Here is a 26,671-nt window from a genome sequence, read left to right on the forward strand (position 1 = left end):
TTATTTGCATCATCGCCTTATCAATGTGTGTGTACATTTTACATGCACCTGATGACATCTACTAGATCAGGGGTGTCCAAACTTTTTCCACTGAGGGCCGCACACGGAAAAATGAAAGCATGCGGGGGCCATTTTGATATTTTTAATTTTCAAACCATAACAAAATATATGGATTTTGTTTGTTTTTTACCTTTAGGGCTCCCGGGGACCATAAAGGGTCTAAGTCATTAAAATGTTAAAAACAAGTCAAATTATTATTTTTTTATTTATATAACGCTTACAGTAAATCTGTACAGTATATCAACTTCAGGATGATATAAAGTTTTAAAAAACCAAAAAGGTTTTATGCCTTTTCTGTCAAAGACAACTTAGTTTTTTATAATAAAACTGAAATATGCAGTATTTCCCCCACTGCCCAAAACATTCAGAAAGCAATGTTTGATGTGAAGTAATTAGAGCCTTTAAAATTTCAATAATGCAGGACACCATCGATTTTAATTCATTATTATTTTTGAGTAATCACAGTGAAAAGATAAATAAAATCCCATTAAATATATTTGGGATCCAAAAGGTGCCCCACTCAGAAAGTGATACATTTTTATTATTATTTTTTTTTACTTTCAACATTTAAGTTACGAGCTCAACTTCAGATATATCTGTCGATTTTACGTTTGAACTATTATTTTGTTTGTTTTATGCTCTTTTGTCAAATAAAATGTTGATGTTTTTGTATGGCAACCACACAATATATTCAATATTTCCCACATGAAACATTTTTAAGTGAAATATTTGAAATAATTGGAGCCCTGAATAGGTCAATAATTCATTATAACATTGATTTTTTTTTTTTTTTGAAGCAATGGCAAAAAAAGAAAAAAGAAAGATAGACAAAAGAAAAAAAAAGCCTGCATGGTAGCTTTGTGTCAACATTGCAACTTTTTCTAGTTAGATTTCACCTCATTCCACTTTTTTAAATATTTTTTTAATTTTTGCAATAGCATTTCCAGAATGTGTGGCGGGCCGGTAAACAATTAGCTGCGGGCCGCAAATGGCCCCCGGGCCGCACTTTGGACACCCCTGTACTAGATCAACTACTGTAGGTTGTTTTTAAAGGGGTCATTATGCAAAACCAGCGTTTCTTACCTATTGGTGTTTTTGTATATTCAGGATTGCCATAACACCAGGAAATGTGAATTCAAACCATGGAGGCATGGTGGAGATATTTATAAAACACTTTTGCCTCTTTTCAAATGTGTCATTTAGAATTTGAGACTTCAGTGACATATTTTGTCTTAGATATGTCAGCAGATCTGTCCATATATGTAGAGGTTTACTTGAAGAGCTTTGCACAAGTCCACCTTTTTTATTCAGTTTCAGTTCAAAGTTATAGTCAATACATTCATTTTTTCCTCCATCCTCTTATTGTGGGACAGACTGGCTAGTACTTGCACATGCATGCTAAAATTCTCTGCTATTACCATTTCTAATAAATTCATCGATCCTTCTTCTTACGCTTATCCAAAGTCGGGTCAATTGGGCGGCAGCCTAAGCAGAGAAGCCAAGACTTCCCTCTCCCCTGCTACTTTGTCCAGCTCTTCCCGGGGGATCTCGAGGCATTCCCAGGCCAGCTGGGAGACAAAGTCTCTCCATTGTGTCCTGCATATTCCCCGTGGTCTCCTACCAGTCCAACGTGCCCTAAACACCTCCCCAGAGAGGCGTTAAGGGAGCATTCTGACCAGATGCCCAAACCACCTAATTTGGCTCCTCTCGATGTGGAGGAGCAACGGCTTTACTCTGCGCTCCTTTTGAATGTGTCCAGGCAAGGGAAAACTGAGTTCCTGTTGTTGTTTATTCACAGAAGTCTTTGAGCTGCTTTTTGCCTGGTCCCTCACCTAGGACTTGTTTGTCATGGGAGACCCTACCAGGGGCATTGAAGCCCTGAACAACATAGCTCCTAGGATTATTGGGACACGCAAACTCCTCTACCACGATAAGGTCGCTACTCAGGGAGGAGCTGCTACCTTACTTTCCTACTTTTTTACTTTCTAATAAAAAGTAGCGTATAGTTCTAACCTATATCTGTCAGTAGACTTGATATGGAGGCGCTAAAAACTACATCATGGCCGACATGGTGGAGAAATAGTCGAAGCAGGCTTGGCCTGGGGGAGGGCTTCAACACGTAAATAAGACTGCCCATATAACTGTGCATTCTGAATTGACAGTCAGAAAGCGGCTCGAAGATGGTCTGTAAAACTAAATCTAGACAACATTTTTACCAAAGCCCCACCATTCTACTGTATAGACCACAGGGAAGTGTTTTAAAGGGGTCATATTTTGATGTTTTTGCACATTTAAATCACTTCCTCGTGGCCGCTTTCTGACCGTCTCTTCAGGATGCACCATTTTGTGAGCGGTCTTATTTACATACCTTCACTTCGACAGTGTCTTCTGGCCGTCAGTCATGTGGTAGTTTTTAGCTTTTAGCACTATCATATTGAGTCGGCTGACAGATATAAGTTAGAACTCTACACTACTTAGTATTATAATGGCAACAGCGGAGGATGCATTTGCATGTACAAGCTCGTCTGAACCAAAACAAGAGGATAGAGAAAAATACGTTTATTGATTACAGCGTCAAAACTACAATGGCAGACTTGTGCAAAGCACTTCGGGTAAATCTCTATCATATACTTTATGGAGATATTTGCTGATGTTCCCTTTGGGAAAAACGTCACAAATTGGGCAATTATTTGGGCAAAGTATGAAGGTAGGCAAAGTGGTTTCATACATATCTACGCCATGCCTCCATGGCTTCATTTCAAATTGTGGGGAATTATGCAGACCCTAAGTACACAAAAACAATTACCAATACATAAGAAAAGTCGGTTTTGCATAATAGGGCTCCTTTGAATGTAAAACAAATATCATAATATGACCTCTTTGATGTGTTGGGAGGATCTCTTTCTGAATGTTTTGAACTCCTGTTTTAATACCAGTTGTATGCCACAGCAGATGTCATTATGTTAGACCAGGGGTGACCAAAGTGGGGCCTGTGGGCCAAATTCGATTTGCTGAGTCACCCTGTCAGATCTACGTGCCCACGGCCCATTGGTACATTTTCACTTTGGCCCTTGGATGCAAAAAGTTTGGGCACACCTGTCTTAGACTACTAATTAAACTTTAGACTAAATTGAACAGTGCTCCCTGCTGATTGAGGCATAGAAGTACACTCCATTTTAACATAATTGCAGTTTGGAAACATTAAAGAATGGAATGACATCAACCATTCCTTACTGTTCACACTAAATGAGAGCTAAATGCTCACCTCCCTTTCGTATTTCGAGTAGCTAGCAAGAAGAGGCAGACCCTCTGGATTGTGGGCCGCTTCGGAAGATATGCTCATGAGATCAGGATACGGCTTGCCATGATTTAGTGCAAGGAACAACCTCCTCAAATTAGTGCATGCCACCTGGAGAAAGGAACAAGATAAGCTACAGCAAACTTTTAACACTAACCTAATAATTATTTCAATAAAAGATCAAGTTATCTGAAGAAATCCAATATTTGATAGAATATTTGCTCATGTTGGTCTGTTGTTTGTGTGCCCCCCACCTTTGGTATGAAGCAGTAAATGACGCCATGTTCATCATCCACAAGGAGTTGTCGTAGCACTTCGTTGATACGTTCGTCCGAGCTTTGCTTATCTTTGGGAAAATTCTCTATGTCTTCTCTGCACGCGTCTTTCAGTATCCTCTTCCTCAGCTCCTGCTCTTGGACCATGCTCCCTGCTTGAAACCACAAAATGTACTGACACATAAGAGCAAAAATTGCCATATTCAGGCATCATCCAAAGCAAGTACTGCTATGTCAATACAGATGTCGCAGGCAGGAGAGAACACAAACAAAAATTCAGGTGGACCTCGTTCTTCACATTAAAGCAGGAGTCAGTAAGAATGAAAAGTCCAACATTCCTACCTGTTGACATGTCCTTGTGGTTATAGAAGAAAATCACACAGATGCATGTCACTAATGCAAGGAGCGGCACAACATATCTACGAGGTACCATTGTTGTCAGCTTTTTACAACATGTCATCCTGTCTGGGAAGAAGAATAGGTAAAACCTACAAAGTACTATGTTTTAAGTCTAGTACTTTTTATTATAACATAGTTGCAGAACTCACCTCACAGCGTTGTCACCTGCCAGCACGTCTATAACTTTGTGATATTAATCCTAGTCAATGTATCACCAAAAGACAGAAGTATAAAAGAAACATTCAAAAGGTGTGGTCAACATCCACTCAGCGGCACCTTATAGTTCGCCTTTCCGTGAAGTATAAGATAGAGATTTGTTAATAACAGAGAGCTCGTCGTTTCTTGTTGGCCTTTTCGACAGTAATTAGCACACAGCGGAAGAGCAAGTTTGGCTAGTTAAACATGTAACCAACTGATGTTGAAGGCAGCAACATAACATGTAACAAATCATCAGGCAAAGTCGTTTCACAAGTATTAAGCTTTTATAAGTGCATCAAATTGCAAAATAGTATTTTTAACAGAGTGAGTTTTGTTGACACACAGATGATCAAATATTGATCTTCAGCTTGAACAACTTTTGGATGGATGATATTTAAATGATTATAAAGTAGTTAAATGGATAAAGAAATTAGTGTTTTTGGTTTCTGAATTGTCAGGTAAGATTAAAAATAGCTTTACTGTGTATGCAACAAAGAATACCTCATTTATGTATGTTTTTATTTATTTTTTGTTATGTTATGATTTTTTTCTAGATTTAAAACAATTCCTTCTGGTCTACATAACATATAATGGTGGTTCTTTGGTCAAAATGCTGCATAGATCATTTTTTACAGACCATCTTCAAGCCGCTTTGTGACAGTCTCCTCAGTTCTCTGCGAGACGAAATTATGAACAATTTGAGAGCCGGAACGGACAATTAGAATAGACGATCTAATGCAATGCATTTGTGCGCTGTAACTAAAATAATCCTTGTCTCCAATTTGGCTCCCTCTGCACTGGCCTTGGCAAGGTCATGCTGTCAGCACCCTGGAGAGACCATTGCAGTAAAAGACGCTCTGAAATCCCTTCCCCTCTTCCTCAAGGACACATGGAATGTTTTGACCCTGTTGGACTGGATTTGGACTAGATTTCTAAAGCAACCAGCTGTGCTATTGAGATGTCACTATGACTTCCAGGATTAAGTACACACTACAATATAGATACGCACACATAAACCACCTGGTGGCTGTCTCTTCGGGCCGGATTACCTCCACAACGGCGCCACGGCCCACGGTTTGAAATTTTACGGGATTTATGCATATCCCAGATACACAAAAAACAGGAACCGATAGGTAAGAAAAGTTGGTTTTGCATTATAGGTCCCCTTTAAAAATATGTTATGTTTTGCGTGGGTTCCCTCTGGGTACTACGGCTTCCTCCCACCTCCAAAGACATGCACCTGGGGATAGGTTGATTGACAACACTAAATTGGCCCTAGTGTGTGAATGTGAGTGTGAATGTTGTCTGTCTGTGTTGGCCCTGTGATGAGGTGGCCACTTGTGCAGGGTGTACGCCGCCTTCCGCCCGAATGCAGCTAGGATAGGCTCCAGCACCCCCCGCCACCCCGAGAGGGAAGAACATGGATGAATGGATGGATTCAAGGACTTTTGTAACAAGATGGCACAAAATTATTATCCAATGTACTAGATTTAGCCCAATGAGTACCACAAAAACATAATTTATAAAGAAAGGTACAAATAGAGTAGGTTATAAAAAGCATAGGTTAATAGTTGTATATTATAATAAATAATAGTGTATATGTGTTTAAAGTGTCTACAGTATAGTCTGATATTGTCTTTGGTAATCCCATTGTGAATATTAAAATATGACAATTCAATCACACTGTATCATTGCTACATATATGAAGTTTGCATTAAAAACACCGCGTGAAAATCTGTTAAATATTGAGAAAATTTTAATAGATTAAAGGCCTACTGAAATGAATTTTTTTTATTTAAACGGGGATAGCAGATCCATTCTATGTGTCATACTTGATCATTTCGCGATATTGCCATATTTTTGCTGAAAGGATTTAGTAGAGAACAACGACGATAAAGTTCGCAACTTTTGGTTGCTGATTAAAAAAAGCCTTGCCTATACCGGAAGTAGTGTGACGTCACAAGGGATAGGGCTGCTCACATTTCCCTATTGTTTACAATGCAGCAAGAGAGATTCGGACCGAGAAAGCGACGATTACCCCATGAATTTGAGCGAGGATGAAAGATTTGTGGATGAGGAACGTGAGAGTGAAGGACTAGAGTGCAGTGCAGGACGTATCTTTTTTCGCTCTGACCGTAACTTAGGTACAAGCTGGCTCATTGGATTCCACACTCTCTCCTTTTTCTATTGTGGATCACGGATTTGTATTTTAAACCACCTCGGATACTATATCCTCTTGAAAATGAGAGTCGAGAATGCGAAATGGACATTCACAGTGACTTTTATCTCCACGACAATACATAGACGAAACACTTTAGCTATGGAGCTAATGTGATAGCATCGTGCTTAACTGCAAATAGAAACAAAAGAAATAAACCCCTGACTGGAAGGATAGATAGAAAATCAACAATACTATTAAACCATGGACATGTAACTACACGGTTAATGCTTTCCAGCCTGGCGAAGGTTAACAATGCTGTTGCTAACGAAGCCATTGAAGCTAACTTAGCAACCGGACCTCACAGAGCTATGCTAAAAACATTAGCTATCCACCTACGCCAGCCAGCCCTCATCTGCTCATCAACACCCGTGCTCACCTGCGTTCCAGCGATCGACGGTGCGACGAAGGACTTCACCCGATCACAGATGCGGTCGGCGAGACGGAGGAAGTTAAGGTGAGTTCGGTGGCTAGCGCGTCTGCTATCCATCTCTGTCCTCCTGGTTGTGTTGCTGTAGTCCGCCGCTAATACACCGATCCCACCTACAACTTTCTTCTTTGCAGTCTCTATTGTTCATTAAACAAATTGCAAAACATTCACCAACACAGATGTCCAGAATACTGCGGAATTTTGAGATGAAAACAGAGTTTTTGTATAGGATTCAATGTGTCCGCATACTTCCCGTTTCAACGATTGACGTCACACGCATACGTCATCATATATAGACATTTTCAACCGGAAGTTTAGCGGGAATTTTAAAATTGCACTTTATAAGTTAACCCGGCCGTATTGGCATGTGTTGCAATGTTAAGATTTCATCATTGATATATAAACTATCAGACTGCGTGGTCGGTAGTAGTGGGTTTCAGTAGGCCTTTAAAGCTCTAGTATTGAAAAAAGTTACACTGTCGTTGAGAGAAACTAATCTTTTTCTTTGACATATTTAAACAAGCAAACAATAGAACTAAATAAACTTTGGAAATATATTGATGGGGTGACCAATAACATATTAATTGTCAGAAAAATAAACTTAATGTAAATGTGATTAATGAAATAGATTCTCAGTTGTTGTTATTTTTACTAAATGTTTGCATATACAGGTTTAAGAAAATACGAAAATATATGAACTAAATATATTAAATAATATATGAACAAAATGTTTGATGATTAAAGGCCTACTGATAGTTTATATATCAATGATGAAATCTTAACATTATAACACATGCCAATACGGCCGGGTTAACTTATAAAGTGACAATTTCAATTTGCCGCTACACTTCCGGTTCGAAACGCCTTTGAGGATGACGTATGCGCGTGACGTAGACCGGCGAACACGGGTATGCCTTCCACATTGAAGCCAATACGAAAAAGCTCTGTTTTCATTTCATAATTCCACAGTATTCTGGACATCTGTGTTCGTGAATCTGTTTCAATCATGTTCATTGCATTATGGAGAAGGAAGCCGAGCAAGCAAAGAAGAAAGTTGTCGGTGCGAAATGGACGTATTTTTCGAACGTAGTCAGCCACAACAGTACACAGCCGGCACTTCTTTGTTTACATTCACGAAAGATGCAGTCAAGATGGAAGAACTCGGATAACAGAGACTCTAACCAGGAGGACTTTTGACTTGGATACACAGACGCCTGTAGAGAACTGGGACAACACAGACTCTTACCAGGATTACTTTGATTTGGATGACAAAGACGCAGACGTGCTACTGTGAGTATGCAGCTTTGGCTTTTTTTTGCGTATTTACGTAACTTTTTTAAAATATATAAGCTTTATGAACCTTGGGTTAGGTGAACGGTCTTTTGGGCTGAGTGATTGTGTGTGTTGATCATGTGTTTGAATTGTATTGGCGTGTTCTATGGAGCTAGGAGCTAGCAGAGGAGCTAGGAGCTAGCATAACAAACACGCAGGTGTTATTATGCAGGATTAATTTGTGGCATATTAAATATAAGCCTGGTTGTGTTGTGGCTAATAGAGTATATATATGTCTTGTGTTTATTTACTGTTGTAGTCATTCCCAGCTGAATATCAGGTACCGTGAGTATGCAGCCTTGGCTGCTAAACATTCGATAACTTGACCGTATGTGCGCGTCACGTACGTAACTTTTTAAAAATATATAAGCTTTATGAACCTTGGGTTAGGTAAACGGTCTTTTGGGCTGAGTGATTGTGTGTGTTGATCAGGTGTTTGAATTGTATTGGCGTGTTCTATGGAGCTAGGAGCTAGCAGAGGAGCTAGGAGCTAGCATAACAAACACGCAGGTGTTTTTATGCAGGATTAATTTGTGGCATATTAAATATAAGCCTGGTTGTGTTGTGGCTAATAGAGTATATATATGTCTTGTGTTTATTTACTGTTGTAGTCATTCCCAGCTGAATATCAGGTCACCCCCGGCTCTCACAGCATCTTCCCTATCTGAATAGCTTCAACTCCCCACTAGTCCTTCACTTGCACTTTACTCATCCACAAATCTTTCATCCTCGCTCAAATTAATGGGGAAATTGTCGCTTTCTCGGTCCGAATCTCTCTCACTTCATGCGGCCATCATTGTAAACAATAGGGAACTTTGTGTATATGTTCAACTGACTACGTCACGCTACTTCCGGTAGGTGCAAGCCTTTTTTTTATCAGATACCAAAAGTTGCAATCTTTATCGTCGTTGTTCTATACTAAATCCTTTCAGCAAAAATATGGCAATATTGCGAAATGATCAAGTATGACACATAGAATAGATCTGCTATCCCCGTTTAAATAAAAAAAATTCATTTCAGTAGGCCTTTAAAAGTCCTTGCTCTTTAAGGGAATACAGTCACAAACCGAGGAGGTGTTTGTTCAGCCTCTTCTTAAAAGGCATGAATACTGCTTGATGTAATGTCTCCAACACCATATTAGTGGCAAAAGCTCCTGTCAAGGCATTTTGTGTTTAACTTTTGACGTTGACTTTTTTCTAACCCTAACAATTTTTAGTAACTCAGTAGTTTGACCTTACTCATGTATTAATGAGTGAATAAAAAAAGAACTAATAATACAACTTTTATGGTCTATAACAGTTGAACTAACTGAACATCATTAAATTGTTCATTTTGCATACTTGTAACTTTATTTGAAAACTATTTGTTAGTGTTTCTTTTTTTAATATAGCTAGTGTAGCAGGGGTGAGTCATTGACCGAGTTAATAGTGACAGGAGCCTCCCAGCAACCACTTCGATTGCCACGTTAAAGTTTCTTACTCATGAACCAGCTCTGCTAAAGTTAAAGTACCACTAATAGTCACACACACACTAGGCGCGGTGAAATTACTCTCTGCATTTGACTTATCCCATTAAATGATTTGTAATTACAATGTTATGTTGCTGCATTCAAACCTGTTCATTCGCTGTAAATTCATTGTAAATAGCCCGATTACACATCGGACAAGTTCTCATTTAATTATTATTATAATTATTAGGGAGTTGTACACATTGGAGGTGGTATGTTAACCACACCTTTAAAATGTTTCCGTCATACTTCTGTTGTTGGCCACTGATTAAAACACAAAGTTACAGACGTGCTGGCAGAATGCTGTGAGGTGAGTTCTGAAATTATATTATATTGAAAGTACTAGACAAAAAATTGGTACTATGTAGGTTTAACCTACCGGTATTCTTCCTCCCTGGCAGGATGACATGTTGCAAAAAACTGACAACAATGGTAACTCGTAGATATGTCCTGCTGCTCCTTGTTTTAGTGACATGCATCTGTGTGATGGTCCTCTATTACCACGGGGACATGTCAACAGGTAGGAATGTTGGACTTTTCATTCTGGCTGAGAAGAACGAGGTCTACCTGACTTTTTGTTTGTGTTCTCTACTACCTGTGACATCTGTATTAACATAGCAGTACTTGCTTTGGGATAATGCCTGAATATGGCATCTTTGCTCTTATGTGTCAATACATTTTGTGGTTCCCAGCAAGGAGTATGGTCCAGGAGCAGGAGCTGAGGAAGACGAAACTAAGAGATGCATGCAGAGAAGACATAGAGGCCTTTGCCAAAGATAAGACAAGCTCGGACAAACGCATCAAAGAAATGCTAAGCCAACTCCTTGTGGATGATGAACACGGCGTCATTTACTGCTTCGTACCAAAGGTGGGGGGCGCACAAACAACAGACCAACATGAGCAAATATTCTGTCAAAGAGGCGGTGCTAATGTAGAAGGATAGACACAGTCATCCTAGCTTTTTAGTAAGGATGGTGTGATTCCTCTGTTAGCCTATTGCCGCACAGGGCCGCCCAAAAAGATGGGTCGTATTACTCCTTCTAGTCACTGGTTTGTTATGCCTACTTCTCGGTCAACTTCATGTCGTCCTTGCCGTCACTTGTATATTTTTCCCTCCCGTAATTCATTGGCGTTACACTGCGACCTTGGGCAGCTTGGCTTTGTTCGACCCACCTTCTGTATTCGAGGCCCTGAGTCTCATTGAGGCATGTAAATGTGCCTGTAATATTGATTTCATATAGCGCTTTTCAGCAAAATTCTAATTTAAACTGTTTTTTGAAAAATTGTAGAGGGTCAGAGGCACAGATGTGTGATGGAAGAGAGTCCCAAAGGGTGGGGCCAACTATGGCGAAGGCCCTATCCCCAAAGGTACGGGGCTTTGATACAGTGATGGGAGTGATTAGGTTGGAGTCAGAGGATCTGAGGCAGCAGGAAAGGTGGTAGGGCTTCAGAACGCCAGTCACTGTGTTTCCATGCACTAAATTAGTCAGATTTCTCGAATAGTTAGATTTTTTTGTATTTTCACAACTACGTGTGAAGTCCAAGTGTCCATGCACTCTCTCTAATGCGACTATTAGTCATACGCCATGTGCCTCCGGTACACTGGGGGGCACTTATTTCATTAGAATTGCTTTTCCGGTTGACCTATGACGTCACACTAGGCATTGTGGATCCTCACAACTTGTTTTAACTGATGTCTGTTGTAATTAGAGCTGCAGCTATCGAATATTTTAGTAATCGAATATTCTATCGAATATCCCGATCGAGTAATCGAGTAATTGAATAAATCATATTTTTGCTTAATTAAGGTTTAATTATACATGTTAAGATGTGCCCTCAATTATTGCGTTTGGCCTAATTTTATTTTATTTCCTAAACGCCTGTTTTCATTATTGAAGGCTGACACGCACAGCTAAAATGCGTCCGTGGTTGATTGTGCCAATTATTGTGTGGTAATAAAAACAGGTGCGCTCACAGCCCTATGTGCTGTGTGGTGTGACCGCATACACAAAGTTCTTGTCTCTCGTGCGTTTTTGATGATTATTATACAGTGCCGTTTAAACGTTGGTTTCTCCACGCAAATCCGCTGAGCTGTTTTCAACCTGCCAACAATGCATAAACAATATAAAAAGACAAACCACTTAATAATGACAACAGTTTTAAATTTTAAGAATGCAATACAGTTCACTGTATTCATTGCATGCAAAATAGTAATCAATGTTCATTTTGCCATCATAACATGTTTGAGATGAAAACAAATATATATAAAATTGGTTAAAAATTAGGGCAGCACGGTGGACCAGGGGTTAGTGCATGTGCCTAACAATACGAAGGTCCTGAGTTCAATCCCGGGCTTGGGATCTTTCTGTGTGGAGTTTGCATATTCTCCCCGTGACTGCGTGGGTTCCCTCCGGGTACTCCGGCTTCCTCCCACCTCCAAAAACATTGCACCTGGGGATAGGTTGATTGGCAACACTAAATTGGCCCTAGTGCGTGAATGTGAGTGTGAATGTTGTCTGTCTATCTTGTGTTGGCCCTGCGATCAGGTGGCGACTTGTCCAGGGTGTACGCCGCCTTCTGCCCGAATGCAGCTGAGATAGGCTCCAGCACCCCCCGCGACCCCAAAAGGGACAAGTGGTAGAAAATGGATGGATGGATGGGTTCAAAATTAATATTCACTGAGAAAGTTAAAATAAAAATATATTCCATCCATCCATCCATTTTCTACCGCTTATTCCCTTCGGTGTCGCGGGGGGCGCTGGAGCCTATCTCAGCTACAATCGGGCGGAAGGCGGAGTACACCCTGGACAAGTCGCCACCTGATCGCAGGGCCAACACAAGATAGACAGACAACATTCACACTCACATTCACACACTAGGGCCAATTTAGTGTTGCCAATCAACCTATCCCTAGTTGCATGTCTTTGGAGGTGGGAGGAAGCCGGAGTACCCGGAGGGAACCCACGCAGTCACGGGGAGAACATGCAAACTCCACACAGAAAGATCCCGAGGCCGGGATTGAACTCACGACTACTCAGGACCTTTGTATTGTGAGGCAGACGCACTAACCCCTCTGCCACCGTGCTGCCAAAAATATATTCTTAGTATCAAAAATAAAACAATAAGAACAGTTTTCATTATATCAAACATAAAAAGTGGATTAGGTAGTGCCTCTAATACTGAATTTTGAAATGTGAAACTTCATATTCAGAACAAATATGCCTGACAGGAACTACCACTGTGAACAAGAACTTGGAACTCTTACACTCTACAGAGACTATAGTGGGTGCAAGTGCAAGCTATCAAAGTAGCATGTGGTTGCATGACTTGAATAACTTTGCACGACTACTTTTGAAGTAGCTGCACCTGCATTTGCTCGGAGCCCTTATTTATTGTAGTGTCATGTTCGTCATAATATGTGCCAATATTACAGCGGACATCGGGTACAACAGAGCTAATTTGTTTTTAATCCACAGTAAAAGGAAATAAGTGCCGCAAGTGTACGGGAGATACACGGCGTATTACCAATAGTCGCATTAGGGAGCGTGCATGGACATTGGGACTTCACATGTAGGTGTGAAAATACAAAAAAACTAACTATTTGAGAAATCAGACTAATTTAGTGCATGGAAACGTAATGTGTATGACATATATTTTTATGCACTGTAACTGTATTTTTGCTGCACATTGAGTGTTTTTAATCTCAAAAGGTAAAATAAAGGTAAAATAAATAAAAATAACAAAATAATGCTAAACCCGTAAAGGCGAATTGCACTTTTTTATTTATTTTCCCTTTCATTCACAATCGTTATGAGGGACAAGAACACCTTTGTCTTTTTTTTTTATTAGGATTTTAAATATGATAAAAAACACTTGGTAGATGTGGCTAATGGGAGTCACTGTTGAAGCCTTCAAAGCAGTCTAAGACAATTTCAAAATCCTCCATTAATGTTTTGTATACACACTGCAAGTCTATATATTATGTAGTAACAGACACATTCATAACAATATGTAATATGTACAATATTTACCGTATTTTAACCATTTTAATTATTTTCTTCCGCGCATTGATTTCTGTTTCTATAACAGCGCACGTCCAACTTCCAGTGTATTCCTACTTCCGGATACAAAACGCTTGTGTGTGTTGTAATCATGTCAGACTTGGTAACAGACAACAAAGACGACTGAGGATTCACAACCTTATCTTTTTGAAACGGAATGTACGAAGGATGAACTGCTGCTTCTAGAAGCTAGAAGCAAGCACAAAGAACAGCGTAACTTTTTTCAATACTACACTTTTAAAGTTAATCAAATCTCACACTGACTTATTAATCCAATATTATACAGATTGAGACATGATTGTTTTATTCTTAGAACCATGAATGTACATTGGAGATGTATCCTTTCTTTTCTTTTTTTTTTAAAAAGGAAGACAGAGGGGGGAATTGTGGGGACAAGAGGGGGATTAGACAGAGAGACAAAAACAACAACAGCAAACACAACAACAACAACAATAGAGCAACATCAGCAAATACGACATGTACAAATATGATGGTAAAAGTAATAGCAAATAAGCAGTTAGCGAAAATAAAAAATAATACAGAAATGACAATGAGCATTATTACACTAAAAATGGAGCAATACAAATACCAATAGAAATAGCGCTATTGTCATGTTCATGTTTTTGTTTGGCCATGTGCTGTTTTGTTTTTTGGACACTTCCTTAGTTCCTGGTTTCACTTCCTGGTTTTGTTTTGTTTCCATGGTTACTCATTAGTTTCACCTGTTCCACGTTTGGACTCACACACACCTGTCTCACGTTTTCACATTGCCATGTCACGCACCTGTTCACAGTTAGTCACGCACCTGTTTTCACTTATCATGTCACTATATAGGCTTTTCTGTTTCTGTTGTTTGTCCTGGCGACATCATACATTCATGCCATGTTCACAGTTCCTTGTCACGTAAGTTTTTGTTTGTTTCATAGTCTAGTTTTTTACTTCCGCCTTTGTGCGCGCTTTTTGTTTTGTCATAGCCAAGTTTGTTACCTCCTCTGTGAGCGCCTTTTGTTTGTACCTTTTTTGAGTTTTGATAGTGTAGAATAAAATCATGTTTTTACCTCCACGTCATGTTTGCTTCAGTTCGTTTGCATCTCGGGAAAGCAACCCACGCAGGAAACTGCATCATAGTCCATGTACTGACTGTATGTCGCCAGCAAAAAGCTATCCCGCAAACGACTGGAAATCGATGGAGGAAGGAAAGTGGGAGGCACTAGGAGCCATGGCGGATCAAGACCTCATGTGGGGTCCAAGCGGAAAACTTATTCCGATAAGCTCCGTGTGGCCCGACGACATTGGCGCGTCGCTCCATTCCCGGAAGCGCCGGCAAAAGCGGAAGCCATCAGGAAGAGCTTCTCCGAGCCGGCAGGACGCGTCACTCCCGCAAGCTCCTCCCACTCCGGGCGGAAGCAGGCTGCTGCCAGCCCCGTTGCTCCAGGATGACGTCACGCCATCACCAGAGGATGACATCACAGACCAGGATTTTTTTTTTCTGAACTCTTTTTCTTTTGATCATCCGCCTCCAGCCAAAGACTCTAAAAACATGATAAGACATTACCAGGACATGTTTTTAGAAATCAGATCCTGTCAATCCAAGCCACCCAAATTCCATGCCCCGCCCCCCAGGACTCAAGCCACGCCCAAGTCACACTTTTTTTTTTCACCCACAAGATCCCAGGTACAAGAAGAAAGACATTTTGGACAATTTAGAGGGGAGGATTCTGCCCTCCTCCTGAACCCCCTCCGCCCACCCCAAAAGACGGTTCCAGACCGCGGGGAGCGCGTCTGGGATCCGCTCCTTGAGGGGGGGGCTAGGGCTGGGAATTGTTCAGGTGGGGTGGCTCAGCATCGTCACGCCAAGCCACAGCCTCCAGCACGACCACCACCACCTGTCTTTCGACCTGCCAAGCCACAGCCACCAGCACGACCCCCACCACCAGTCTTTCGTCACGCCAAGACACAGCCTCCAGCACGACCCCCACCACCTGTCTTTCGACCTGCCAAGCCACAGCCACCAGCACGACCACCACCACCAGTTTTTCGACCATGCCAAGATCCACCTGCTCCACGCCCAGCTCCACGCCAAGCGCCACCAGTACCTGCTCCACGCCAAGCGCCACCAGTACCTGCTCCACGCCAAGCGCCACCAGTACCTGCTCCACGCCAAGCGCCACCAGTACCTGCTCCACGCCAAGCGCCACCAGTACCTGCTCCACGCCAAGCGCCGCCAGTCGCAGCTTCACGACGCCAAGTGCCGCCAGTCGCAGCTTCACGACGCCAAGTGCCGCCAGTCGCAGCTTCACCATGCCGCCAAGTGCCGCCCGTGGCTGCCCCACGCCGCCAAGTGCCGCCCGTGGCTGCCCCACGCCGCCAAGTGCCGCCCGTGGCTGCCCCACGCCGCCAAGTCCCGCCCGTGGCTGCCCCACGCCGCCAAGTGCCGCCCGTGGCTGCCCCACGCCAAGACCAAAGCCAAGACCAAGACCCGCCAAGTGACCAAGACCAAGACCCGCCAAGTGACCAAGACCAAGACCCGCCAAGTGACCCAAACCAAGACCAAGTCCAAGCACCGCCACACCAAGACCAAGACCAAGACCAACTACGCCAAGACCAAGACCAACTACGCCAAGACCAAGACCAACTACGCCAAGTCCAAGACCAAGACCCTCGCCAAGACCAAGACCCTCGCCAAGACCAAGACCCACGCCAAGACCAAGACCCTCGTCAAGACCCGCCACGCCAAGCTTCGCCGCCTGACGCACCACGCCAAGCTTCGCCGCCTGCCACGACAACGCGCCCACCTCCTCGTCGGCCAAGGATGTGGCCATTCCATGGGCGTCCGCCACGCCAGGTGCGCCGACCTCCTCGTCTGCCACGAATGTGGCCATTCCCAGGTCGCCCACCTCGTCAGGTTCAGCGGCGGTCTACCCGCCGTCGCCACCTGACTCTGCCCCGGTGGATTCGGGGACACCTGGTCTGGCGATCCACCGCCATGTCCCCCTCCCCCCCTCCCATGACTCTTGATCCTGTTTTTTGTTTTTGGACATCTGGGATCTGTCCGTAAGGGGGGGGTTCTGTCATGTTCATGTTTTTGTTTGGCCATGTGCTGTTTTGTTTTTTGGACACTTCCTTAGTTCCTGGTTTCACTTCCTGGTTTTGTTTTGTTTCCATGGTTACTCATTAGTTTCACCTGTTCCACGTTTGGACTCACACACACCTGTCTCACGTTTTCACATTGCCATGTCACGCACCTGTTCACAGTTAGTCACGCACCTGTTTTCACTTATCATGTCACTATATAGGCTTTTCTGTTTCTGTTGTTTGTCCTGGCGACATCATACATTCATGCCATGTTCACAGTTCCTTGTCACGTAAGTTTTTGTTTGTTTCATAGTCTAGTTTTTTACTTCCGCCTTTGTGCGCGCTTTTTGTTTTGTCATAGCCAAGTTTGTTACCTCCTCTGTGAGCGCCTTTTGTTTGTACCTTTTTTGAGTTTTGATAGTGTAGAATAAAATCATGTTTTTACCTCCACGTCATGTTTGCTTCAGTTCGTTTGCATCTCGGGAAAGCAACCCACGCAGGAAACTGCATCATAGTCCATGTACTGACAGCTATTGATAATGAACAATACCTTTATTATCAACAATACAGTTGTTCAAATGCAACAATACATATACGTAATGATAACTTGAGATACGAAAGAATGCAGAAAAATGGAGGGGAAGAAAGAGAAGCAACCTACATTAACCTTGTAGATTGTTATAGTAACAATAGGTTAAGCTTTGTCAGAGTGCCATGTGTTATACCCAGTTTACCCTAGGGCAACAACATTAATATATGTTTGATGAAACGTGATTATGTGCATGAGTGTATGTGTGCATATGTACTTGTATATGTACATTATGTGTATATCTGTGTTTGTACAGTGAATGTATATGTACAGTATGTGTATATGTGTGTTTGTACCGTGAATGTATATGTATAGTATGTGTATGCGGGACAAGCGGTAGAAAATGGATGGATGGATGTATACAGTATGTGTGTTTGTACAGTGAGTGTATATGTACAGAATGTGTATATGTGTTTGTACAGTGAGTGTATATGTATAAGGCTGCAGCTAACGATTATTTTTCTATCGATTAATCTATAGATTATTTTTTCAATTAATCGGTTAATCTATAGATTATTTTTTCGATTAATCTATAGATTATTTTTCCTTTTACCGATTATTTTTTTTATTCAAAATGAAGATGAAAAAATAAAAGTAGGTCAGTTTTTTCAAAAGGCATGGCTTTTATTTACAAAAAAAAAGAAGTATGGCCACTCAGTCAACATTGACAACAACATGACTAAATATTCTGTAAAAATGTAAACATTTAAAACTTTTAACATTTAACAAAATTAAAAGTAGCTTATTTGCTTTTTAATGTGCAAATATAAAAGTCAACATCCAGTGCAAATCTTAATATTCTGCAATAGTATAAGCATTTCAAAAGTAAAAGTATTGCTTATTTTGCTTTAAAATGTGCAAAAATAAAGATAAACATCCAATACAAAAAAGTGCAAAACGAAATATTCTGTAAGAACAGTGTAAACATTTCAACAAAAGTGAAAGTATTGCTTATTTGCTAAAATGTGCAAAAATAAAGATAGTCATCCAATACAAAAAAGTGCCAATCTAAATATTCTGTAGCACTGTAAACATTAAGTATTGCTTTTAAAATGTGCAAAATAAACATCCAGTCCAACACAGTACACAATAACCAATTCTACTCATTCCAGTGAGTGACTAACAGTTGTAATGAAGAAAGGTTAGCATGTCTACATGCTCTGCTTCTTTTCTTGTTTACAATATTCCCAGCAGCTGAAAATAGGCGCTCAGAAGGGGTCGATGTGGCTGGAACTGAGAGGTAATTAGCCTTCACCTCAAGCCAGGACTGCGAGTGAGCTGAGCTGCAGTTTAAGTTTCTAGAAGGTCAACGGGCTCATAGTGATGTTACTAGTAGTTGACTGGGAGGTGTTTATTATCATTTGGAGAGAGTCCGCTGCCTGATGCTCACCTGCTAAACACCTATCTGCTCCACGCTGAAGCGCTGACTACATGCGCTCTGAATACGCACTGCTGATTGGCTGATAATGCTTTGTGTGTACCAATCAGATGGTTGTGTGGGTGGGACAATGCTGCGTGCTGAGACAGAAGCAGTAGGAGCAAAGCAGCTTGTTAAGACTTTAGCTTTAGCTTAGAAACTCGTTCGGTACACCCCCGTACCGAACCGAAACGGTTCAATACAAAACACGTACCGTTACACCCCTCGCAGATACAAATGACACATTCATGTTTTTGTGTAATGATGACAACGTATACTCGCGCGGACGATTGAATAGTTGATGGTTTTCTTTTCAAATGTTCGTTCATAGCCGTTGTGCTGCTATGATAGGCCATTTCCGCTCGACACAGTGTGCATACAACAACATTATTAGGCCGTTTATTGAAATACTCCCACACTTTTGACGACTTTTGGCGTGATTTTTCCCCCTCGCTCGCACCGCTCGCATCGTCTGCTTTGATCGTCTGCTTTGCGCTTCGCCATGACGGTAGTGTGACGTCATTATGCGACGCGTCGACGCACAAAAACGGCGTCGACGTATTTACGTAACCGATGACGTCGACTACGTCGACTACGTTGACGCGTCGTTTCAGCCTTATATATGTACAGTATGTGTATATGTATGTTTGTACAGTGAATGTATATGTACAGTATGTATATGTGTATGTTTGTATAATGAATGTGCGTGTGGATGTACGAACTTTGAGTGTGTAAATATGTACTGTATTTGTATATGTATGTGGGAGCGTAGGTACCTATGTATGTGTGTATGTATGTATGTGAGTATATGTCAATTTGTGTGTACAATACATTCACAGTGACTTTTATCTCCACGACAATACATCGACGAAACACTTTAGCTACGGAGCTAATGTGATAGCATCGTGCTTAACTGCATATAGAAACAAAAGAAATAAACCCCTGACTGGAAGGATAGATAGAAAATCAACAATACTATTAAACCATGGACATGTAACTACACGGTTAATGCTTTCCAGCCTGGCGAAGGTTAACAATGCTGTTGCTAACGAAGCCATTGAAGCTAACTTAGCAACCGGACCTCACAGAGCTATGCTAAAAACATTAGCTATCCACCTACGCCAGCCAGCCCTCATCTGCTCATCAACACCCGTGCTCACCTGCGTTCCAGCGATCGACGGTGCGACGAAGGACTTCACCCGATCACAGATGCGGTCGGCGAGACGGAAGAAGTTAAGGTGAGTTCGGTGGCTAGCGCGTCTGCTATCCATCTCTGTCCTCCTGGTTGTGTTGCTGTAGTCCGCCGCTAATACACCGATCCCACCTACAACTTTCTTCTTTGCAGTCTCTATTGTTCATTAAACAAATTGCAAAAGATTCACCAACACAGCTGTCCAGAATACTGTGGAATTTTGAGATGAAAACAGAGTTTTTTGTATAGGATTCAATGTGTCCTAAGCACCGTGTCAGCCACCCTAACCCATCGTTCAAGGTTCCCCTACTTGGATAATTTTTACACGGGTAAGTGCGCCGTGTAATTCTTGAATTTCCGGCTCTTAGCTCTGTGTGGACTCATCGATTGTTTACAAACTGAGTTCAGAGAGGAAGTGACGTCAGAAAGACCACACCCCACACAGGGAGTGACGTGAGAAAGTATGTGCCACAGCCACTTCATAACTCGGAGGTAACCACTGGAAAGATGGAGGCGAGTCATCCAGACATGCCTGTGTTTCTCCTTCTTGTACATGTAGAAAACACACATGAATACCTTAAGACAAGGAAACGCGTGATTGCAGCTATTTCGGCTACAACACATCTCAGACGGCAACATAGCATTGTTGAGCGACGGATTTGGATAAGGCCTGGAAGAATGGCAGCCTGGTGGGATATGTGTGTCAACAAGTGTATGTTGTGCCAGAAGAATGGCAAGAGAACTTTCGAATGTCCAGGTCAGCTGTGATTCTACTTAACGAAAAACTTTGTCGATTTTTCGAAGGACAGACGAGAATGCATGCTCCCGTGGATGTGATAAAACTCCCAAGGCGCCATTCTTAGCTTCCTGTGTACAAAAACCTAACCTCCTGGTGTGTAGTTTATTACAACCACTAGAATTCAATTTTACATACCACCACGTTGTGTTGCCACACTGAGATTTGTCAGGGAAAAGCCTGATAGGTAAAAAAAAAAAAAAGACTATTAACATGTTGGTGTTAAAAGCATGCTGGAATTTATCTTGTTCCTTTCTCCAGGTGGCGTGCACCAATTGGAAGAGGTTCATGCATTCACTAAAACATGGCGAGCCCTATCCTGATCTCATGAGCATATCTCCCGGAATGGCCCACAATCCAAAGGGTCTGCCAAGTCTTGCCAACTTCCCTAAAGTCGAGATGGAGGTGAGCATTTAGTTCTTATGTAGTGTGAACAGTAAGGAAATGTTCAAGTTATTCCATTCATTAATGTTTCCAAACTGCAAATAAGTTAAAATGGAGTGAACTACTTGACTTCAACCAACTGTTAAATGTAGTTTAAACCCTAATTAGTAGTCCTCAGAGAACATCATTACTTTTGCATTGGCATAACACTAAAATTGACACATTGGTTAAGAATATTCAGAAGGAGATCCTCTCAACACAGGATGAAGTTAATTGGGACTTTAGCCTGCCTCCTCTTAATAAGGCAGAGAAGATCGTAGCGGACGCTTTATCAACACAACTCCAGTAGGTTTTCTTGATTTCTACACCTTACCTATTTACAGGAGCTTTTCAGGTTGGTTGATAACCTTAAAATCAAACTACAACTCAGCCTAAACACCGTTCAATGCTTAATAATTAACAATCAGTATTTACATCTCATTGAATCTTCCAACCAACAATAGTTGTTAGATGCCAGGTGGTCTCTCGGATCTACTCTTGTTCCAAATCATTTTGCATCTCTGTAGTTTACTGAATGTATTAATTATTTCCTGAACTACTCTTCCTCATACAATGCATCTGTTGCATCATTGTCATTGTATTGTATTAGTGTCTGCGCCTTGAAAGATGTGTAATAGATAGATAGTACTTTATTGATTCCTTCTCGTAATATATTATCATTCCATACATTTTTTAAATCGAAACACTGGTTTAAATGTAGATCATGAGTTTCACTAAGTAAAGCGCTTTGAATCTCTACAGAAAAAAGTGCTATATAAATATAATTCACTTCACTTGATGAGTATTAGTGAGGTCAAATGGTGTTTGGATAGTAAATTTTGACTGAACACACATAAAACAACATACAGGAGTCGAAGACGTACAAACCCCGTTTCCATATGAGTTGGGAAATTGTGTTAGATGCAAATATAAACGGAATACAATGATTTGCAAATCCTTTTCAACCCATATTCAATTGAATGCACTACAAAGACAAGATATTTGATGTTCAAACTCATAAACTTTTTTTTTTTTTTTGCAAATAATTAACTTAAGAATTTCATGGCTGCAACACGTGCCAAAGTAGTTGGGAAAGGGCATGTTCACCACTGTTACATGGCCTTTCCTTTTAACAACACTCAGTAAACGTTTGGGAACTGAGGAGACACATTTTTTAAGCTTCTCAGGTGGAATTCTTTCCCATTCTTGCTTGATGTACAGCTTAAGTTGTTCAACAGTCCGGGGGTCTCCGTTGTGGTATTTTAGGCTTCATAATGCGCCACACATTTTCAATGGGAGACAGGTCTGGACTACAGGTAGGCCAGTCTAGTACTCTTTTACTATGAAGCCACGTTGATGTAACACGTGGCTTGGCATTGTCTCGCTGAAATAAGCAGGGGCGTCCATGGTAAGGTTGCTTGGATGGCAACATATGTTGCTCCAAAACCTGTAAGTACCTTTCAGCATTAATGGCGTCATCGCAGATGTGTAAGTTACCCATGTCTTGGGCACTAATACACCTCCATACCATCACAGATGCTGGCTTTTCAACTTTGCGCCTATAACAATCTGGATGGTTCTTTTCCTCTTTGGTCCGGAGGACACGACGTCCACAGTTTCCAAAAAAAATTTGAAATGTGGACTCGTCAGACCACAGAACACTTTTCCACTTTGTATCAGTCCATCTTAGATGAGCTCAGGCCCAGCGAAGCCGACGGCGTTTCTGGGTGTTGTTGATAAACGTTTTTTTCCCTGCATAGGAGAGTTTTAACTTGCACTTACAGATGTAGCGACCAACTGCAGTTACTGACAGTGGGTTTCTGAAGTGTTCCTGAGCCCATGTGGTGATGTCCTTTACACACTGATGTCGCTTGTTGATGCAGTACAGCCTGAGGGATCGAAGGTCACAGGCTTAGCTGCTTACGTGCAGTGATTTCTCCAGATTCTCTGAACCCTTTGATGATATTACGGACCGTAGATGGTGAAATCCCTAAATTCCTTGCAATAGCTGGTTGAGAAAGGTTTTTCTTAAACTGTTCAACAATTTGCTCACGCATTTGTTGACAAAGTGGTGACCCTCGCCCCATCCTTGTTTGTGAATGACTGAGCATTTCATGGAATCTACTTGTATACCCAATTTTGGCACCCACCTGTTCTCAATTTGCCTGTTCACCTGTGGGATGTTCCAAATAAGTGTTTGATGAGCATTCCTCAACTTTATCAGTATTTATTGCCACCTTTCCCAACTTCTTTGTCATGTGTTGCTGGCATCAAATTCTAAAGTTAATGATTATTTGCACACAAAAAAATGTTTATCAGTTTGAACATCAAATATGTTGTCTTTGTAGCATATTCAACTGAATATGGGTTGAAAATGATTTGCAAATCATTGTATTCCGTTTATATTTACATCTAACACAATTTCCCAACTCATATGGAACCGGGGTTTGTATTATATTTAACTAGATCATCAAATTTTAGCAACTTTGATTGCTTAGACAGATTATGAGTATGTTCTAAAAAAAAACAACGTTGTGAATGATCCGCACTGCTCTTTTCTGTAACATGATCAGAGGTTGTGTTGTGGTATGGGAGTACCAAGGTGCAGTATAGAGTACGGAGTGCATTTTCATTGAGGTATAGTTTTGGTTTGTTTATAATTGAGAGGCTTTTGGAGATTTGTGTTTTAATGTGTCTGACATGGAGTTTCTATGATAGTTTACTATCAATTATTACTCCAAAAAATGTATTCTCATTTTCTATTTCAATTTGGGTACGATCAATACTTATTTTCTGTTCAGACGTTCAGTTGCGATTTCCAAACATCACTATCTTAGTTTTATTTATATTCAAGGATAATTTTTTTGTGTCCATCCATTTATTTACTATGTTTAGTTCTGTGTTTACTGTATTTATGAGCTCATTATAGTCATCACTACTGTAGAATATATTTGTGTCGTCTGCAAATAGTATACATTTCAGTACTTTGGATGTATTAAACATATCATTGATATACACATTAAACAGTTTTGGCCCCATCTGTAGTCCGAAAAATACAATGACAACATCATGACGTCTGCTGTGGCATACAATTGACATTGAAACAGGGGTTCAGAACATTCAAAAAGAGAGCCTCACAACACATAATAAGCATACTAGTAGTTGATCTAGTAAATGTCGTCAGAAGCATGTGACAAGTACACAACCACATTGATAGACGACGATGCAAAAATCCCGTGTTGGGCAGTAGAGTGCTACAAGTTGCTATGTAGCTTAATTACATTTCCAGGTAGCATGGCAGTAGCGCCGCTCCTTCATGAACGTGTAGAGATTCCTGTAGCCTAGCTATTTTCTGACCAAGGTAGTCTCTTTCTTCCAGGGTGCATCAATAGGCCATTTACCGGTACTTGTATTTAATTTACAATATATTTAATGTTTTATGAACGTTCTGGCTTGTTCTGGCTAACCTGACAATGACAGCCTTGTGAGTAAACCACTCAGGAAGGAGGGAGGCGATAGGAAAGTGTCAACGCAGATTACCTCATGCTGCTTACTACTGTACACACTGGTATAAAAGTTACATAGGATGTCAGTTTGTTGATTTCCGTTCATGTAAAATTTTTGTTTTTTGAGGTCTGTTTTTGAGACAAATGGTTTGCTCATTTCCTTTGACCGGGTTATTTTGTTGAACCAGTAAATTATCCTGTGCTAAAGAGTATATATTTTGGTGTTTATTTAATAATGCTGTTGTTTCACTGCCTTTTATTTCATTTGTTTCCAGTGTTTTCCGTCTCATTTTGTACATTGTACCGTGACTTTGACAGTTAAAAGAAGTGTTAAAATGTTCAAAAGTCAGACAAAGGGCATGTTTCCAGTTTGTGTTTATTACAATAAACAATCAAACTGACCATTTTTCTATGCCTATTTGTTTGGTGGAAAGTTGTACATTAGGTTGATTATGTGTATATATATATATATATATATATATATATATATATATATATATATATATATATATATATATATATATATATATATATATATATATATATATATATATATATATATATACACATAGTGTAGCTTGCTACAATTCTCTGGAGATAGCTTACCCTGTAGCTTACCTACATTTAATCAAGAGTACCTAAATGTAGTACCTTACTACATTTTTAAGTACCTGTAGGTTGCCCGTCACTGCAAATAACTTACTTTGTTTGCAGGCCAAGTTGAAGCACTACACCAAGTTCATGTTTGTCCGTGAACCCTTTGTGCGCCTCATCTCAGCCTTTCGGGACAAATTACAGAGCTTCAATCAGTACTATTACAAAGGTTTAGGCCGACTCCTTCTGAGGCGCTATGGCAACCAGTCTGACCCCCCAATGAATGTGAAGGAGGCGTTTGCGTCAGGCATCAAGCCCACCTTCTACAACTTTATCCAGTACCTTCTGGACCCGAAGTCAATCAATCCTGTGAATGACTACCACTGGAAGCAGATGCACCGCCTGTGTCAACCCTGCTTAATTGAGTAAACTGCAACTTATGTATCTTCTCCATTATCTCCAGTGCTGAAAAATAAACCCAGTTTAACGTTGGTTTGTTCTGCTCAGGTACGACTTTATCGGACATCAGGAGACGCTTCAGGAAGATACCCTGCAACTGCTAATGTCCTTGAACCTGCAGGAGTTCATGAAGTTTCCACCGGCCTACCAAAATGTGACGTACCGTGCGTCATTGTCCGAGTGGTTTAAAGCAGTGCCCCTCGAGGACAGGAGGAAGCTTTACAAGCTCTACGAGAAGGACTACACGTTGTTTGGCTACGAAGCACCTCACTTTTTACTCAACGACACACAATAGAGGCAGAACCCTCTTTTAGAACATGGAACACAGTCTTCCACCAAAATGTAATAATCCTAATTAGTTTTTTTTACACTTTCATAAATGATTTACGAATATGTTTAAACTAGCACTTTTTAACCGGAATAATCAAGTATTTGGCCACCTGCATTGACTCACATATGAACTTCAAGTGCCATCCCATTCCTAACCCATAGGGGTCAATATGATGTTGATCCACCTTTTGCAGCTATTACAGCTTCAACTCTTCTGGGAAGGCTGTCTACAAGGTTGCGGAGTGTGTTTATAGGAATTTTCAACAATTTTTCCAAAAGCGCATTGGTGAGGTCACACACTGATGTTGGTCTAGAAGGCCTGTCTCTCAGTCTCTGTTCTAATTCATCCCAAAGGTGTTCTATCAGGTTCAGGTCAGGACTCTGTGCAGGCCAGTCAAGTTCATACACACCGGACTCTGTCATCCATGTCTTTATGGACCTTGCTTTGTGCACTGTATTATGATGATAGTATATATGATAGTATATATCTGTATCATGAATCAATTTAAGTG

The 26,671-nt window shown here is 41.0% G+C and overlaps 2 protein-coding genes across 4 annotated transcripts in view; one reads left to right on the forward strand and one right to left on the reverse strand.

The window, feature by feature from the left end:
- LOC133661741 (carbohydrate sulfotransferase 12-like) overlaps positions 1 to 26,671 on the reverse strand; it is a 33,774-nt gene that overhangs the window by 4,650 nt on the left and 2,453 nt on the right. The window contains exons 1-4 of one of the 3 annotated variants that reach the window (XM_062065174.1): positions 6,828 to 7,260; positions 3,976 to 3,988; positions 3,613 to 3,785; positions 3,326 to 3,469 (exon numbers count right to left, since the gene is read on the reverse strand). In XM_062065174.1, the coding sequence (XP_061921158.1) occupies positions 3,326 to 3,469; positions 3,613 to 3,785; positions 3,976 to 3,988; positions 6,828 to 6,938 (441 nt within the window). In that variant the 5' untranslated portion in view covers positions 6,939 to 7,260. Of the gene's footprint in view, positions 1 to 3,325; positions 3,470 to 3,612; positions 3,786 to 3,975; positions 3,989 to 6,827; positions 7,261 to 26,671 lie in introns of those variants that run through there. The other 2 variants (XM_062065176.1, XM_062065175.1) reach the window with 2 other exon arrangements.
- LOC133661742 (carbohydrate sulfotransferase 12-like) lies at positions 9,932 to 26,608 on the forward strand. The gene is made up of 5 exons (XM_062065177.1): positions 9,932 to 10,237; positions 10,410 to 10,585; positions 21,109 to 21,252; positions 25,491 to 25,795; positions 25,878 to 26,608. The coding sequence occupies exons 1-5, from the start codon at positions 10,120 to 10,122 to the stop codon at positions 26,122 to 26,124; spliced, it is 990 nt and encodes a 329-aa protein (XP_061921161.1). The 5' UTR covers positions 9,932 to 10,119; the 3' UTR covers positions 26,125 to 26,608.

The sequence above is a fragment of the Entelurus aequoreus genome, linkage group LG12, assembly GCF_033978785.1.
Source record: "Entelurus aequoreus isolate RoL-2023_Sb linkage group LG12, RoL_Eaeq_v1.1, whole genome shotgun sequence".
In the NCBI taxonomy this organism is placed as follows: Eukaryota; Metazoa; Chordata; class Actinopteri; order Syngnathiformes; family Syngnathidae; genus Entelurus; species Entelurus aequoreus.

What these genes read in the sequence shown, in the direction of transcription:
- LOC133661742 (XM_062065177.1), top strand. Translation starts at nt 10,120, where the DNA reads ATGACATGTTGCAAAAAACTGACAACAATGGTAACTCGTAGATATGTC. An exon ending in TCCCTAAAGTCGAGATGGAG is followed by an intron (nt 21,253 to 25,490) that starts GTGAGCATTTAG and finishes CTTTGTTTGCAG; the next exon opens with GCCAAGTTGAAGCACTACAC. An exon ending in TGTCAACCCTGCTTAATTGA is followed by an intron (nt 25,796 to 25,877) that starts GTAAACTGCAAC and finishes TGTTCTGCTCAG; the next exon opens with GTACGACTTTATCGGACATC.